Source organism: Natrix helvetica (assembly GCF_964273705.1).
Source record: "Natrix helvetica genome assembly, chromosome: 3".
NCBI classification, from domain to species: Eukaryota; Metazoa; Chordata; class Lepidosauria; order Squamata; family Natricidae; genus Natrix; species Natrix helvetica.
In genome coordinates this window covers 123,280,726-123,294,517 of record NC_138549.1, presented here as the reverse complement: position 1 = coordinate 123,294,517, position 13,792 = coordinate 123,280,726, and the positions used below count along the sequence as shown (strand labels likewise).

At 36.7% G+C, this 13,792-nt stretch overlaps 1 protein-coding gene across 6 annotated transcripts in view; it reads left to right on the top strand.

The window, feature by feature from the left end:
- Window positions 1–13,792, top strand: part of NFYA (nuclear transcription factor Y subunit alpha) — a 19,238-nt gene extending 5,446 nt beyond the window's left edge. For 5 of the 6 annotated variants that reach the window (XM_081947271.1, XM_081947269.1, XM_081947267.1 and 2 more), the window contains 7 exons: window positions 634–780; window positions 2,217–2,348; window positions 2,528–2,633; window positions 3,581–3,747; window positions 4,678–4,851; window positions 6,487–6,588; window positions 10,862–13,792. In XM_081947271.1, the coding sequence (XP_081803397.1) occupies window positions 634–780; window positions 2,217–2,348; window positions 2,528–2,633; window positions 3,581–3,747; window positions 4,678–4,851; window positions 6,487–6,588; window positions 10,862–10,915 (882 nt within the window). In that variant the 3' untranslated portion in view covers window positions 10,916–13,792. The remainder of the gene's footprint in view (window positions 1–633; window positions 781–2,216; window positions 2,349–2,527; window positions 2,634–3,580; window positions 3,748–4,677; window positions 4,852–6,486; window positions 6,589–10,861) is intronic. The other variant, XM_081947270.1, reaches the window with a different exon arrangement.

Genomic DNA, 13,792 nt, shown 5'->3' with positions numbered 1-13,792 from the left:
CCACAAACTTGTCCCAAATGTTTGGATCGCTTTGTCAGGCTTTTTATTATTTGTAGTCAGTCCTTTCCTACTTTCAAGAGTTTTGTAGAATTAATGCTGATTTGCTCTAAACTGCAAGTTATGTTGGAATTGAATTATTCCATTGTCATATCACTTGATCTTCTCTATAGTGGCATGATTCTTTGTTTCAGCTCTGTAGTCTCTGCAGTTCTCCTGATTTGCTTTGATTTTCTTATTTTTCAAGTTTCCTTGCCTCAAATTCTTCAAATTGCTCAAATCTGTGCAAATTTATTTATCTTTAATTCCAGTCACATTTTACATTTTATTGTTTCATTTCTTAATAATGTCATTCCTTTGTACTTTTATATATTTGTATTTCTTATTATTCCTTCATATTTTTATATTATTATGTTTGGTCACACAATCATCAGATATTTAGACTTGATTTGACATTTTTATTCAACTATCCAGGCCTTTTCAGCAACCTGGAATAGGCCGATATTGTTTTTGATGGTATATTATGATGATAATGATTTTCTGCAGAACTTCTACATACAAAATTTTGGTGCCTGAACCTAATTGCTTATCTGAGCTTGTGTTTCATTGTTGTTCTCTTCTTTTCCCATTCATTAGGTCCAAGGTCAGCCACTGATGGTACAAGTGAGTGGAGGCCAGTTAATCACATCAACTGGTCAACCAATTATGGTACAGGCTGTACCTGGAAGCCAGGGTCAAACTATTATGCAAGTTCCGGTTTCAGGATCACAAGGACTTCAGCAGGTCAGTGTCCCCAAATGATGTACAAATTAGTGTTAAACAATATTAAATCAGTTTTCAATCAAATTGATTTTCCAAAATCAATTTAAAGACTAAATAAACAAATTGCTAGATTCAGATTGATTCAGCAATTTGGAAAAAGTTCTGTTACATGAGGGGTCAAATTAATTAGTTTGAGTGGGTTCAAATGAATACATTTCTAGATAAACCAGCTCTGTCTAGGAAAATACCAAAAAATATTCCTCTGCCTAGGAAAATACAAGGAAGCTCAAACTGTTGTAACCGTGACTTGTTGCTTTCCCCCTCAACTGGAATTTTAAGATTCAGTATCTGAATGCACAGGAACTCAGCCTGTATGTTCTTTTTGCTGGTAAATGTACATTATGCCAATAAATTAGTTTGATTCTTTTTTTAAGTATTACATTTCTGTGAAGAAATGTCTTACATTTTTACTCTATGAAACAAAATAATGTTTGTGTGTCAAAACAAGAAGAAAATCCATTTCAGAGGAAGAAACATTTACCATTTTTATTGTAATATAGGTAGGCCTTGCTTAACAATCAGTTTTTTACCAATCCTTAAAAAGTTTTCACAATCCCCTCAAAAATACTGATGACCCAGTTCCAGAGTTCTGATGACAGCATAATCATGATTTCATTTCAGGCCCTTGGGAACTTAGCACACTTTTATAGCCAGTTGCAGTGTTCCTCGGCCATGCTTACAACTGCTTACATGCTTAAACCAACCAATCACGTGACCAATCATAAAATTTGGTTTGTCAAGTGGGTGCTTCAACATATGACTATAATGACTTATGACAGACATCCCAGGCTCCATTACAGTTGTAAGTAAAGCAGTATCTATAGGGCCTCTCAACTTAATCCAATTGGTGCTTCCCAAAATAATTAGTACTGATGGTGGATCTGTAATTCTCCAGATGTTGCTGGAATACTTGGTTATGTCACTTGTGTTAGTTGCCTAGCCTTCCTCTTTAAAAGAAAAACATTATAAAAATAAATATAATGCGCTGCTTCAGAATGATGAAATTCTCTGTAATCTTCATTACATACTCAGTGTAATGTTATTAATTGGGGTCATATTGAACATTGTGCAAGAATACTCCCCTAATTGATGAAGAAGAGCTAATACTATATGTTTAAACACTTCTTGCTTAATATTTCATATTCTTTTGAATTGTGAAGAATGTTTCCTAGGAGTTGCAAAGGATTTTCCCTCCTATTCTTGTTTTTTAATGCTCTTGCTACAGAAAATATGTATAGCGGTGCAGCAAACTCACTCTTCAACATTGCTTTTGTTATTTAATGTGCATAATTTCCCTCTAGCTTTGTTTGGTTAACAATTCATCTCAGAATAATCAATTAAAGCCATGATTAGGAATAGTAGTTAACAGCATCTTACTCTATTTTATATGTCCACAGATTCAGTTGGTCCAGCCTAGTCAGATTCAGATTCAAGGTGGACAAGCGGTACAAGTTCAGGGCCAGCAGGGCCAGACACAGCAAATCATCATCCAGCAGCCACAGACAGCAGTAACAGCTGGCCAAACACAGGTAGCATATTATAAGGGGGAAGAAGTTGGAGAGGGGTCAATTAAAGGGAAGAAGGTCAATGTAACATGCAGGAAAAATGATTTTTGGAATAGTGTTTTATGTGAAACCATGGGAAATTCAAGGTATAATAGTTTTATATTACTCACTGTTTTAATTTTGTGTGACGCTTGCTTCTGCAGACACAGCCACAGATTGCAGTCCAAGGTCAACAGGTAGCACAGACAGCAGAGGGTCAGACAATTGTCTATCAACCAGTTAATGCTGATGGAACAATTCTTCAACAAGGTAATTCTATGTGCTAAACCATTTTCTAAGAAATATTAACTGTTTCAGAATTACGTGCATTTTTTAAATTTCTGGAACATGAGTGGCTAGCTAATAAGTTGTATATAGTGCTTGTCAGCCTCTCTATAGTGTGCCTTTTAACAAGAGCTGTGTCTGTTCTTCTGGTAGTTTTCCTGTCTCCTGCTAGAGGGGAGTACTAGAGAGTGCTCCCTTCCCCAGTGCACCAGTGTTTTCATACTGACATCTGATTTACATACTATTTCCTGATTACCTCAGAGCTATATTGTTCTCTTTCTTCAGTTTCATGTTTTACCATATTACTTTCTTAGGAGTATGTATATATGCATTTGTCAGCAGCATCTGTTCAAGATAAAGATGTTTCTGTTTTAACAGACGTCGACAGATGCTGCATTTGCATTTCACCTCAAAGAGCCTAATCTAAAATACTATGCAATCTTAATTCTACTAGAAGATAACATATAGTATGAATTTTCTGCTGACATGTGTAAGATAACAGACATCCCTGTTCCCAATAGCTAATATTCAGAAATGCATTCCCATAGAACTGGAAAGCCCTATAGCACTTCCTGTCTGTAGCATTCTGTTCCATGAGTTTATTTAAGCCTATATAAAGCTTAGTGGACATTATTATACCTTTGTGGAAATGATACAGTTCAATTAGCAACAAGTGAAAAGTAAGTTATCTGTTATATTTTAACATTTATTGCCTTAGCAATAAAGTATTTAGCAAAAATCTTGAATTTCATGCTGGTTTAGCTTTGTTTAGAAATATATGCTTAACTCACATGGGGATAGGTCATTTTAGATCTCAGTAAAAAAATAATGTTTAAAAAACATCCATAAGCATGGCTCAGAATGAGGGAATAACATTTGAAATGGGACTAAATTTGTTCCTTATTTTTTTATGCGTTCTGTTCTGTTTAAAGTTACAGTCCCTGTTACAGGCATGATCACCATCCCAGCAGCCAGTTTGGCTGGAGCACAGATTGTTCAGACTGGAGCCAACACCAATACAACTAGCAGTGGACAAGGGACGGTAACAGTGACTCTGCCTGTTGCTGGAAATGTGGTTAACTCTGGTGGAATGGTCATGGTATGTATTGCATTCTATACTCCCCCTTCTATTATTGTGTATTATTGTGTACCACAAATGGGCAAACTTTGTGCCCTCCAGGAACATTGCCTATTTTTTCTCATGGCTTTTGTCCCAGCAAAGTTGCTTACAACCACTAATTTTCCTGAATCTTGCCAGCAGGAGAAACAAACAAGATGTATACTACCATCATTGAACAGGAAAATACTATATTAGCTCATTCATTGATAAGCTGAACTTAAAATTTTTAACCAAAATATCATGAAAAATGTGGGTAGGTGATATATGTGGATTGCCCATTTTTTGATGATATTTTTGTTCAAAATTTGAAGCTTGGCTTATCGGTGGATGAGCTTATATGTGAGTATATATGAGAAATGTAATACTTTAGAAAAGTAGCATTGTTTGCATTGATGTAAATCCATCCATGGATAAGCCAAAGTCAATTTTAGGTCCATTTTGGCACCCAAAATTCTCAAACTATCCATGAGTATATAGAATAATGAAATTTCTGTCCACCCCAATGATGGGATGTTTTATTAGTATGTGTGATATATGTGAATAAGTACTTTTGAATGATTGCAAAGCCCCTTCTCAGAAACATTCATGAGCCACAACACCAAAAAGGTTGCCAGCTTGATTTCTAAACTAGATCATTTCTTTTTAACTTGATATCCATTCACTTTTTTATTTTTAAAGAAATTTCTTTTGATTTTGCATATTTGGAATATAGTTGAGGTAATAGATTCAAAGTACAGGTGCTTTTATGTTAATTTCTATGAGATTTGCTGCAGACTTTTGAGAATATTTTTTTCAGGAAGTGAGTTGAATTCTAGGAGTTGGTTGTGTTCATTTCCCACTCCTACTTTGTCTTTCTATGCTTCTTGGTGAAAAACAGTTTAATCAGTGCATTTCTCTGCTTTGATGTAGATGGTGCCAGGTGGTGGAACCGTGCCAGCTATCCAAAGAATACCTTTGCCTGGAGCTGAGATGTTGGAGGAAGAGCCTCTGTACGTAAATGCAAAACAGTATCACCGGATTTTGAAGAGAAGACAAGCAAGAGCCAAATTAGAAGCAGAAGGAAAAATACCTAAAGAGAGGCGGGTAAGATTATCAGTTGCTATTACAAACCATGAGACACAGAAGATAAATAATATATATCATTATGATTGCTCAGTAACATCCCATCTGTAGAAGTATTTTCCTAATCATTATATAATGAACCATATTGGACTCAAAAGGATACCATATTTACAGTATAAACAGATGCCTTTTTGTTTAATGAATAGAAATAGATTAATGGTTTCAAAGTCTTTCTTGGCAAATCACTAGTAGATTGCCTATGTTTTTTTTTTTATTCGTAGAAATTGCAGACTGTAATGAGTTAAAATAAATGTTAGTTGAAAATTACAGAAAAAGTTCTTAGCCGATCATAGAAGGATGAGAGAAGATCATATAATTTTACATGTGGAATACAATGCACTTTTACCAGGAGTTCAACACATTAATACTAACGCCTTGTTTAAACAGTGATACAAATTTGTTTAGGACAGTGGTATAAATTTTGACTATCTCTTGTTAAGAAATACAGACTTGACAGTGCAATAAATGAGCTAGATGTATAAATGAATGTTATCCTGGAAAAAGAAGTAAGCAGTCTTTGAAACTTTAATTATATGAGGCAATATGGAGGCTTGGTTATTATACAAGGGAGAGTTACATAATACAATCTGACTCCATGAACAAAGAGAGATAGGTTCTGAATATTAAAAGAATAAAGCTGAAAATTATTAGCTATGTAACAGTTTCCATATGTTTTGTATTCTTTCCATTCTTTTTTGTTTCTCTAATCTTTCTAGCCAAACAAATAACCCCAAAAGATCATAATTCTTTCTTTTTCTCCGATCTTTGAGCAGTCGTCTTCTTTATTCTTTCTCCAAGGGATGCCCAGGGATTGAATTAGATAAAATACCTCAGTGGTCAAATATTGAAAGAAGTGAAGAAGCTCTACAGACATGCCCACATTTCCTTTTTCACTTTGTTGCACTCCAGGTTAACTTGCAGGTCACTCCAAATATTGTCTTATTCTTAGTTGAAGTAATATTTAGCAGTTACTCCAGCTAGATTCCAGGCCCAAGATCTTGTGAGTATCTACTTCTACAGGCAGCCTGTATAAGTCTTCAGGTCCCAACTTTCCTGTTCGATGATTTGTGTCGGGAATCAGTGCACATTTGTTAGAAAGATGGCAGTTCCCAGATATTCCTTCTTTTATCATTGTGAGAGCTGGGAGGATAAAAAACAGTAGCCATAAAAAAATCTGTAACAAATCATCTTTATTTTAAAGCAGAATTCAGTTGTTTGATCAAAAAATATAAATGTTGATATATTTTGATGGTTTTTCATTTGATCAAATGTACATTTGACCCCTAAACATAGTGTTTTCCTTTATGAAGCATCTGAGATTTCCTTACTGAAAAGGCAATGTTGGACAGTACATGCAAAGACCAAATGGGCTTTTGTTTTTACCTCTTGACATAAATCCAGCCTAGTTGTAAAAAATGCTACTTAAAGTTAGTGGAATAGGTTAATTAAATTCATGTTGTTTAGGTCTGTGAGGCCTCAACATTAGATTTGGGGGGAATTTCTTCTTTCAGACTAGATGATACTGAGGATATATATATATTCTAGCATTACATAAGGTGTGCTTTCATCTCTACAATTTTGTAATTGTATATACAGAAATATCTTCATGAATCCCGACATCGGCATGCAATGGCAAGGAAACGAGGAGAAGGGGGACGCTTCTTTTCTCCAAAAGAAAAAGATAGCCCTCATATGGAGGTAAATGAAATTTATTTACTAACTTAAGTTGATCTTCATGGGTAGGTGCTTCCCAATTACAACTTTAGCATTAACCAGAAATAAATTCTGAATTCTTGTTAGTTTTTTTTCTCACTTTACAAAGCATGCAAACTTTGTCACTTTGACATTTTCACCTAGCTCGGTTATTAAAAAACTATGGAACACTTAAGTGATACATCTCAGAAAACAGTCATTATCCAGGTGAGCATGAGTGTGTGGGGGCGTGTTTTCTTATATATGTTTAAATTGTTAAATAAAATAAAGTTTATATTGTTAGTACATTATAGTATAGATAGTTTCAAAAATAGTACCACTGGTATTTATTTAGCAATTGGTTTTGACAGAAATCTTACTTAATTGTGGGGATGATCTGCTTTGCTTTGCTTTATAGAACAGTTTAAAATTTCTGTTAGTCACAGTAATTCTTCTTATTTATTTTTATTTACATATTTTAAAATTTACATTAGGAATCATAAACTTTGAGAGGTTGAATGGTCTTAAAACATAAGAGACAGGCATAAACAAATAGGGTTTTTTTCACATCTGAAGCCATTACTTTAGGGTTCAGGAATTTAGCTGAGCCATTTTTGGTAGATTACAGTCTGGGCAATTCCATAACAAATCTAGAGAGGTCTTAAAAAGGAGAGTTGGACAGTGCATCTCACCCGTCTCTCCTTTTTCTTCGTATGGCTTACATGCCAGCCTGTTTGCCCATTGATCTTTTCAGGGCCTTCAGTTCTTCTCATCTCCTTAGCCCTCAACTTCAAGAGTGGCATATTCGAAAGTAACTGTTCCATCCACATGACATTTCGCCCCCTGCTCATTGGGTTTAATTGTGTTAAGTAGACATGTCAGAAGATGTCAGCAGTCATCAGCTGAAATAACTCTTCAAACTATATCTTATGATGTGGAAAGATGATGGTGCTTCTGTTCATACTCATTCATAAGAGAGATTGTAGGTACAGAAGATCCAACTCTAATTTTCATTTCATACTAAAGCAAATTAAATATTGCATTTCCTATTTTGCTTGGAAAGCTGTTTTTAATGATATTTTCAGAATAGCAAACAAGTAATACCTTTTTTGAGAATTAAAACCCTTAAACATCTACCCTCATAATAAGCCATTCTTCAGTCTGATACTGTAGTTTCCTTAGTGAGTTTTCTGCAAAACACTGATATTGCCTTCTTTTCTACATTTCATAATTCAGAAGCAAATTAGAATTATCCACTGAAGGATGCTGCCTTGTGTGCAGGAATCTAAAGTACAAGCCTGCCATTCTATAATTAGAATGACATGGCAGCTGGCTAAACAAATGTATTGCAGCATAGTGTCACCTCTGTATATAATATTGTTTATATAAACATTATAGTACCCTAAGGGAAATCTAAGGGGAGCAGAATCTATCCTGGGGAGTTGGAGACAGATACTGCCTACATTCTGCCAATTGGCCATCCCTTAAACATCCAATACTGTATCCTACTTTGATAGATATTGAAATACCATATTTTTCAGAGTATAAGATGCACATTAACAAGAAAAAAAAGCCTCTTCTGCCTGTTTGCCATTGCGGCCCATTTGCCACCACCTGTTTGTGGTGATCTGCCTAGAATAGCTGATTGGCACCGCACCAAACCCCTCCCCATCGCAATATTCACTGTATAAGACGCACAGACATTTCCACCCACCTTTTTTGTGTGGAGTAGTGTGTCTCATACTCTGAAAAATACGGTATGTAGAGGTGAAACTCGAAAAATTAGAATATTGTGCAAAAGTTCATTTATTTCAGTAATGCAACTTAAAAGGTGAAACTAATAATGAGCTAAGACTCATTACATGCAAAGCAAGATAGTTCAAGACGTGATTTATCATAATTGTGATGATTATGGCGTACAGCTCATGAAAACCCCGAATCCACCACCTTAGAAAATTAGAATATTACATGCAATCAATAAATCAAGGATTGTACATAGAACAATATTGGACCTCTGAAAAGTATAAGCATGCATATGTACTCAGTACTTGGTTTGGGCCCCTTTTGCAGCAATTATTGCCTCAATGCGGCATGGCATGGAAGCTATCAGCCTGTGGCACTGCTGAGGTGTTATGGAAGACCAGGATGCTTCAATAGCAGCCTTCAGCTCTTCTGCATTGTTCGGTCTCATGTCTCTCATCTTCCTCTTGGCAATGCCCCATAGATTCTCTATGGGGTTCAGATCAGGCGAGTTTGCTGGCCAATCAAGCACAGTAATCCAACAGTCATTGAACCAGGTTTTGGTGCTTTTGGCAGTGTGGGCAGCTGGAAAATGAAGTCAGCATCCCCATAAATCTCATCTGCAGAAGGAAGCATGAAGTGCTCTAAAATCTCCTGGTAGACGGCTGCGTTGACCCTGGTCTTAATGAAGCACAGTGGTCCAAAGTCGTGTTGCTCAGTGGTCCAAAGTCTTCTTTTCTGATGAGAGCAACTTTTGCATCTCATTTGGAAACCAAGGACCCAGAGTATGGAGGAAGAATGGAGAGGCCAATCAAGCACAGTAATCCCACTGTCATCGAACAAGTTTTTGGTGCTTTTCTGAGATAATGGATTTGGGGTTTTCATGAGCTGTACGCCATAATCATCACAATTATGACACATCACGGCTTGAACTATCTTCCTTTGCATGTAATGAGTCTTATCTCATATATTAGTTTCACCTTTTAAGTTGCATTACTGAAATAAATGAACTTTTACACGATATTCTAATTTTTCGAGTTTCACCTGCAATGTTCCCTCTAATTTTTTTTCGATGTGAGCAGAAAAGTATAGTGTTTGAGCGGCACATTTTCATGCCTGAGCACCCGAATTTTTTTCACAGATGTCACCTAAGACAACAACGAAATCAGTATTATTTGAAACTCAAAGTTACGTTTCTTCAAGGTACCCGCTTAATTCAAAGTGTTATATAATATCAGTATCACTTAACAACGCTCCTGCTTAGCAACCAAAATGTTGGCTCAGAAACTCTGGCATTTGAAGCACGCAACTCTTAAAGCTGTCAAGTTACAAGACCCTTGCACCCCTAACCCTTTAGGGAAAAAAAACCCCAGGGGTCTTCAAACCTGACAGCTTTAAGATTTGTGGACTTCAACTCCCAGAATTTCTCCTCCAGTCCTGTTGGCTCAGGAACTCTGGCATTTGAAGCATGGAAGTCTTAAAGCTGTCAAGTTACAAGACCCTTCCACCCCTAGAAAAAAAATGCAGAGCTCTTCAAACCTGACAGCTTTAACACTTGTGGACTTCAACTCCCAGAATTCCTCCTCCAGTCATGTTGCAGCGACGTCATCTGCGTGGATCTGCTCCATCTCTGCTTTCTTCATTGTGGGCAGGGCTGCTGCTGAAGTTGCCGACGAGTTGCCACCAGAATAACTGCTGCTACCTCCTCCTCCTCCAACAGCACCACCAGATTTGCTCCTGAGCTCAGCGCTGGGTAACCCGTGCCCGCTCCTCCTCCTCCGTGCTTTTGAAGAACCATGAGGCTTTTTTTCCCCCTGCTCCCTCCCCGCCTTCCTACTGTCTCCCGCAGCCTCATGGCTCTTCAAAAGCACGGCGGAGGAGGAGGAGGGGGCAGGCAGGGATAACCCAGCGCTGAGCTCAGGTGCTCCGAGCAGAGGGGAGGCGCCGCTGCCACGCGCGGAGATGCCGGCTGGAGCTTTGCCGGCTTCATCTCAGCCACAGCGCCGGGCGGCAAATCCGGCAGTGCTGCCTGTTAGAGGAGGAGGAGGAGGAGGTGGCAGCAGTTCTTCCGGTGGCGGTGGGGGCTTTGGGGCTTCACAACTAGCCTCAGTCGCCCCGTGCTCCTCAAAGCAAGTCTGGGGAAGTCCTTTGCAGGCGGCCCGTTCTAGCTGCCTGCAAAGGACCTCCCCAGCTTCCAAAGCCTGTGGCAATAGAAATCACTGCGCGGCAGTTGAAAACTGCTGCGCGGTGTTTTCTTGCCACCTGCGCGCTAGCGCAGCCGCGCACCTTAGAGGGAACGTAGTTCACCTGTACTATCTATCTAGTAAGCTAAGATTTAGCTGTATTAGTGTGAGTACTACATTCCAAGTATAAACTGTATAATAAAGCCTTCTCCAGATAGTCTCCTTCAAGCAAGTTTCATTTATTCCTGAGTTGTACTATAGCAACATAATGTCTACCTTTTAATAATGTGTTTATGTTTAGAGACTATGAAATAGATAATAGAGATTACAAAAACTTTTTTTATATACATATACAGGATTCTGGCCAGGGAAGTGAAGAAGCTATGACACAGATGATTAGAGTATCCTAACAACCAACAAAATACAAAACATCTGGACAAACATCTTGTGTCTCTGCAATTGTTCCCTCTCCTTTCTATCAAATCAACTTCTGAAGGAGAAAATTTGCTACAACCTTGTTCTTTATCAGAACAAATAATACACTCGCAGTGAGTCATTTGTTTAGCTTCTAAATGCAATGGATTCAATCAACTGAGGTACTAATGGAGTGTCCATTCACCTTTCTCAGACCTCGGATTGAAAGTCTGGCTCAGGAGGCCTTTAACATTCTTGGCAGGACAATGGCCAAGCTTGATAACAATAGCAATAACTGACTTGTTATAGGACAGCTATACCATTTGGAAATTAAGAGGTTTGAATCACACAGAAATACTAATGTTTGAAACAGCCAGAGCTGACATGTTGTTTCTCAATGTGATTTTTTTTTTAAGTCTCGCACAGATGCCGCTTTTTATTAGGATTTTTATTACTTTCTAGCAGCATAACTTTCTATTGTTGAAGCATAAGCTCTCATAAAATCTTGACAAGATGCCGAAAGTTGACCTTGAAATAGTGTCTATCATATATCTATCTGGAACAAAATTAATCTCATCTCGGAATGGCTATTGGGGGAGGGGGTATCTGATTTTATGGCTAGGAAAGAGTTTTGTGGCTGAATTGTGCTTTTGACAGTTAAAGTTCATTAACTTGCTCCCTTAGAACCTGGTCATGCAGGTTGTGAATGTCTCCAGTTATGCAAAGTAGTCCTTTGCCTGGACCCATTGATTTTCTGTGATCAAAAGATAAGATGCAATACTTAACTGTGAACATCCTACAATATGGAAGGACCATATCATTCATGTAACCAAATCAAAACTCTGTATATCCTGTCAAAGTTCAGACTGCTTTGGATTTGAAAATATAAACTCCCCTTTCAAATTGTATATATAATGTACTTTGTAAATGTAACAATTCAAAATCTATTATTTCCTCTTGTGAACAGCTTTTTCTTTCTCTTGGTCCTGAATGACCAAGTTTTATGTTTTATTCTTACACAAAACTGCAAAACCATGATTGTTTTTTACAATCTCACTTTATCATTCAGATTTTGACATCAAATCTGAGATTCATACTGGCACATACCGCTTCCATTAATTATTCTGGTAACTGCTGAGAGGTCTGTTTTTGTATGTTGCTCAGCAAATCTGAGAATGGAGGAATACTGGAGTTGGTCTGTTATGAAAAACAGCAGTGAGCAGTGAATACAAAAAGTGTTCTAGTAATTGACCGATACATTTTTGTGATTTTGGAAGAAGTTGTTCCTTACTGGAAAAAGTAGACATTGGTCCTCACTTAAATTTTGTTGTAGCTTGGAGAAATCTGCCTTCACAAAATTCCTTTATTACTTGAAATATAAGCAAGTTTAAAGGGGATGAAGAGAGAGTGTAAATGCAATTTATTGTTACAAAAAATAATAATCAAATAACATATTTAATAAGCTGGTAAACCTTTGGAATTAGTTTTAACAAATTGCAACTTAAAGTTGGGTGTGGACTAAATTTTAAAGGGATTTGTTTCATTTGATATCTGTAAAGTCCTGTTTAAGTGTGCATTGTAGCTTATGTATTTATACACGTGTTTCCTTCAGTCTTTCTGATCTTTATATTTTCAGTATACTGGGTATTTTGTTATTGTCTTATTTTTCAGCTGGCTGCTTCAGCATGTAGCATTTCTCTTCACTGTTTTAAATAACAAATATCTGGTTGGTATTTAAGTGATGGTATTAGTGAAGGAACAATGAATGCTTTGTGGGTGGGAAATGGATTTTCTTTTCTACTATTGCTGTATATTGGCCTTCCTACATCTTTTATATTCTGGATGTGTTAGGTCCATTGCTTCTATAATTCCCATTGACAATTCCCAAAGGCTATGCTTTCTGGGAATTCTTGGGATTGATCCCAAAGTATCTGTAGAACATCAGGTTTGGAAGATTGCTGTAAATATTAAAAGCACTGATGCATTTTGAGATAATGCTGAGTGAGGGGAAGATACTGTATTGTTTGGTTTAGGGATTTTTCTTCCCATAAATTCCTTTTTTCAGATGTCATTTTAATACTGCATATTGGGGTATTCAGAGGATCAAGGTTCCCCTAATTCTTATGTACATTTAAAACATAACAATACATTTGCAACTTAAAACTATCTAGCCATTGCAACCTTTACATTTATTAAAAATAGAAATAAAAATGGTCTTTGTGATATCTGTATGTAGATGAAGCAGAAACCTATTTAATTTTAGTCTTTAGAAAATTTCTATAGTTAGTTTTTTTCTGTAATGGTGTAAATTACCTGATAGAATCTATTATTCCAATGGCTTAGATTTCATGTGTGTAAGACAAATACATTGCAAACTATTTTTTACTCTTGGGAATCTCAAACTACAAGATGATGCAAAATGTTTTGTTCTCAAGCAAAAATTAAAAGTAAAGAAATACCAAATGCAAACTCTTAATTAGAAGTGAAAAGAGAGACCATGACATGCTTAACTGGAAGTAGACTTAAGGATAAAGATATAGTGGTTTTAAGGAATGTATGAATTCTTCTTTTGAATTAGAAAGCACTGGAATGTTGAGCCCATATAAAGTGGCTTGATACTTAGGGAGGGAATAGATAACCCCCAAGTGATGCTTTTTCCAAAATTTTGCATGTAAAAAACCTTTTATTTTTCTTTTCTTTCTGGTTGTGAATGGAGCTGGGGCATTGATGTTTGTGAAATTGTAATGCAAAGTTTGTATATAGTTCAAAAGTTTATAATTTTTTATTCTGCATTTTGAAGTGTATTTTGTCTTTAATAGATACAACTGTAAGTACTGTGTACACTATTAAACCAATAAAATGTTTATAAAATA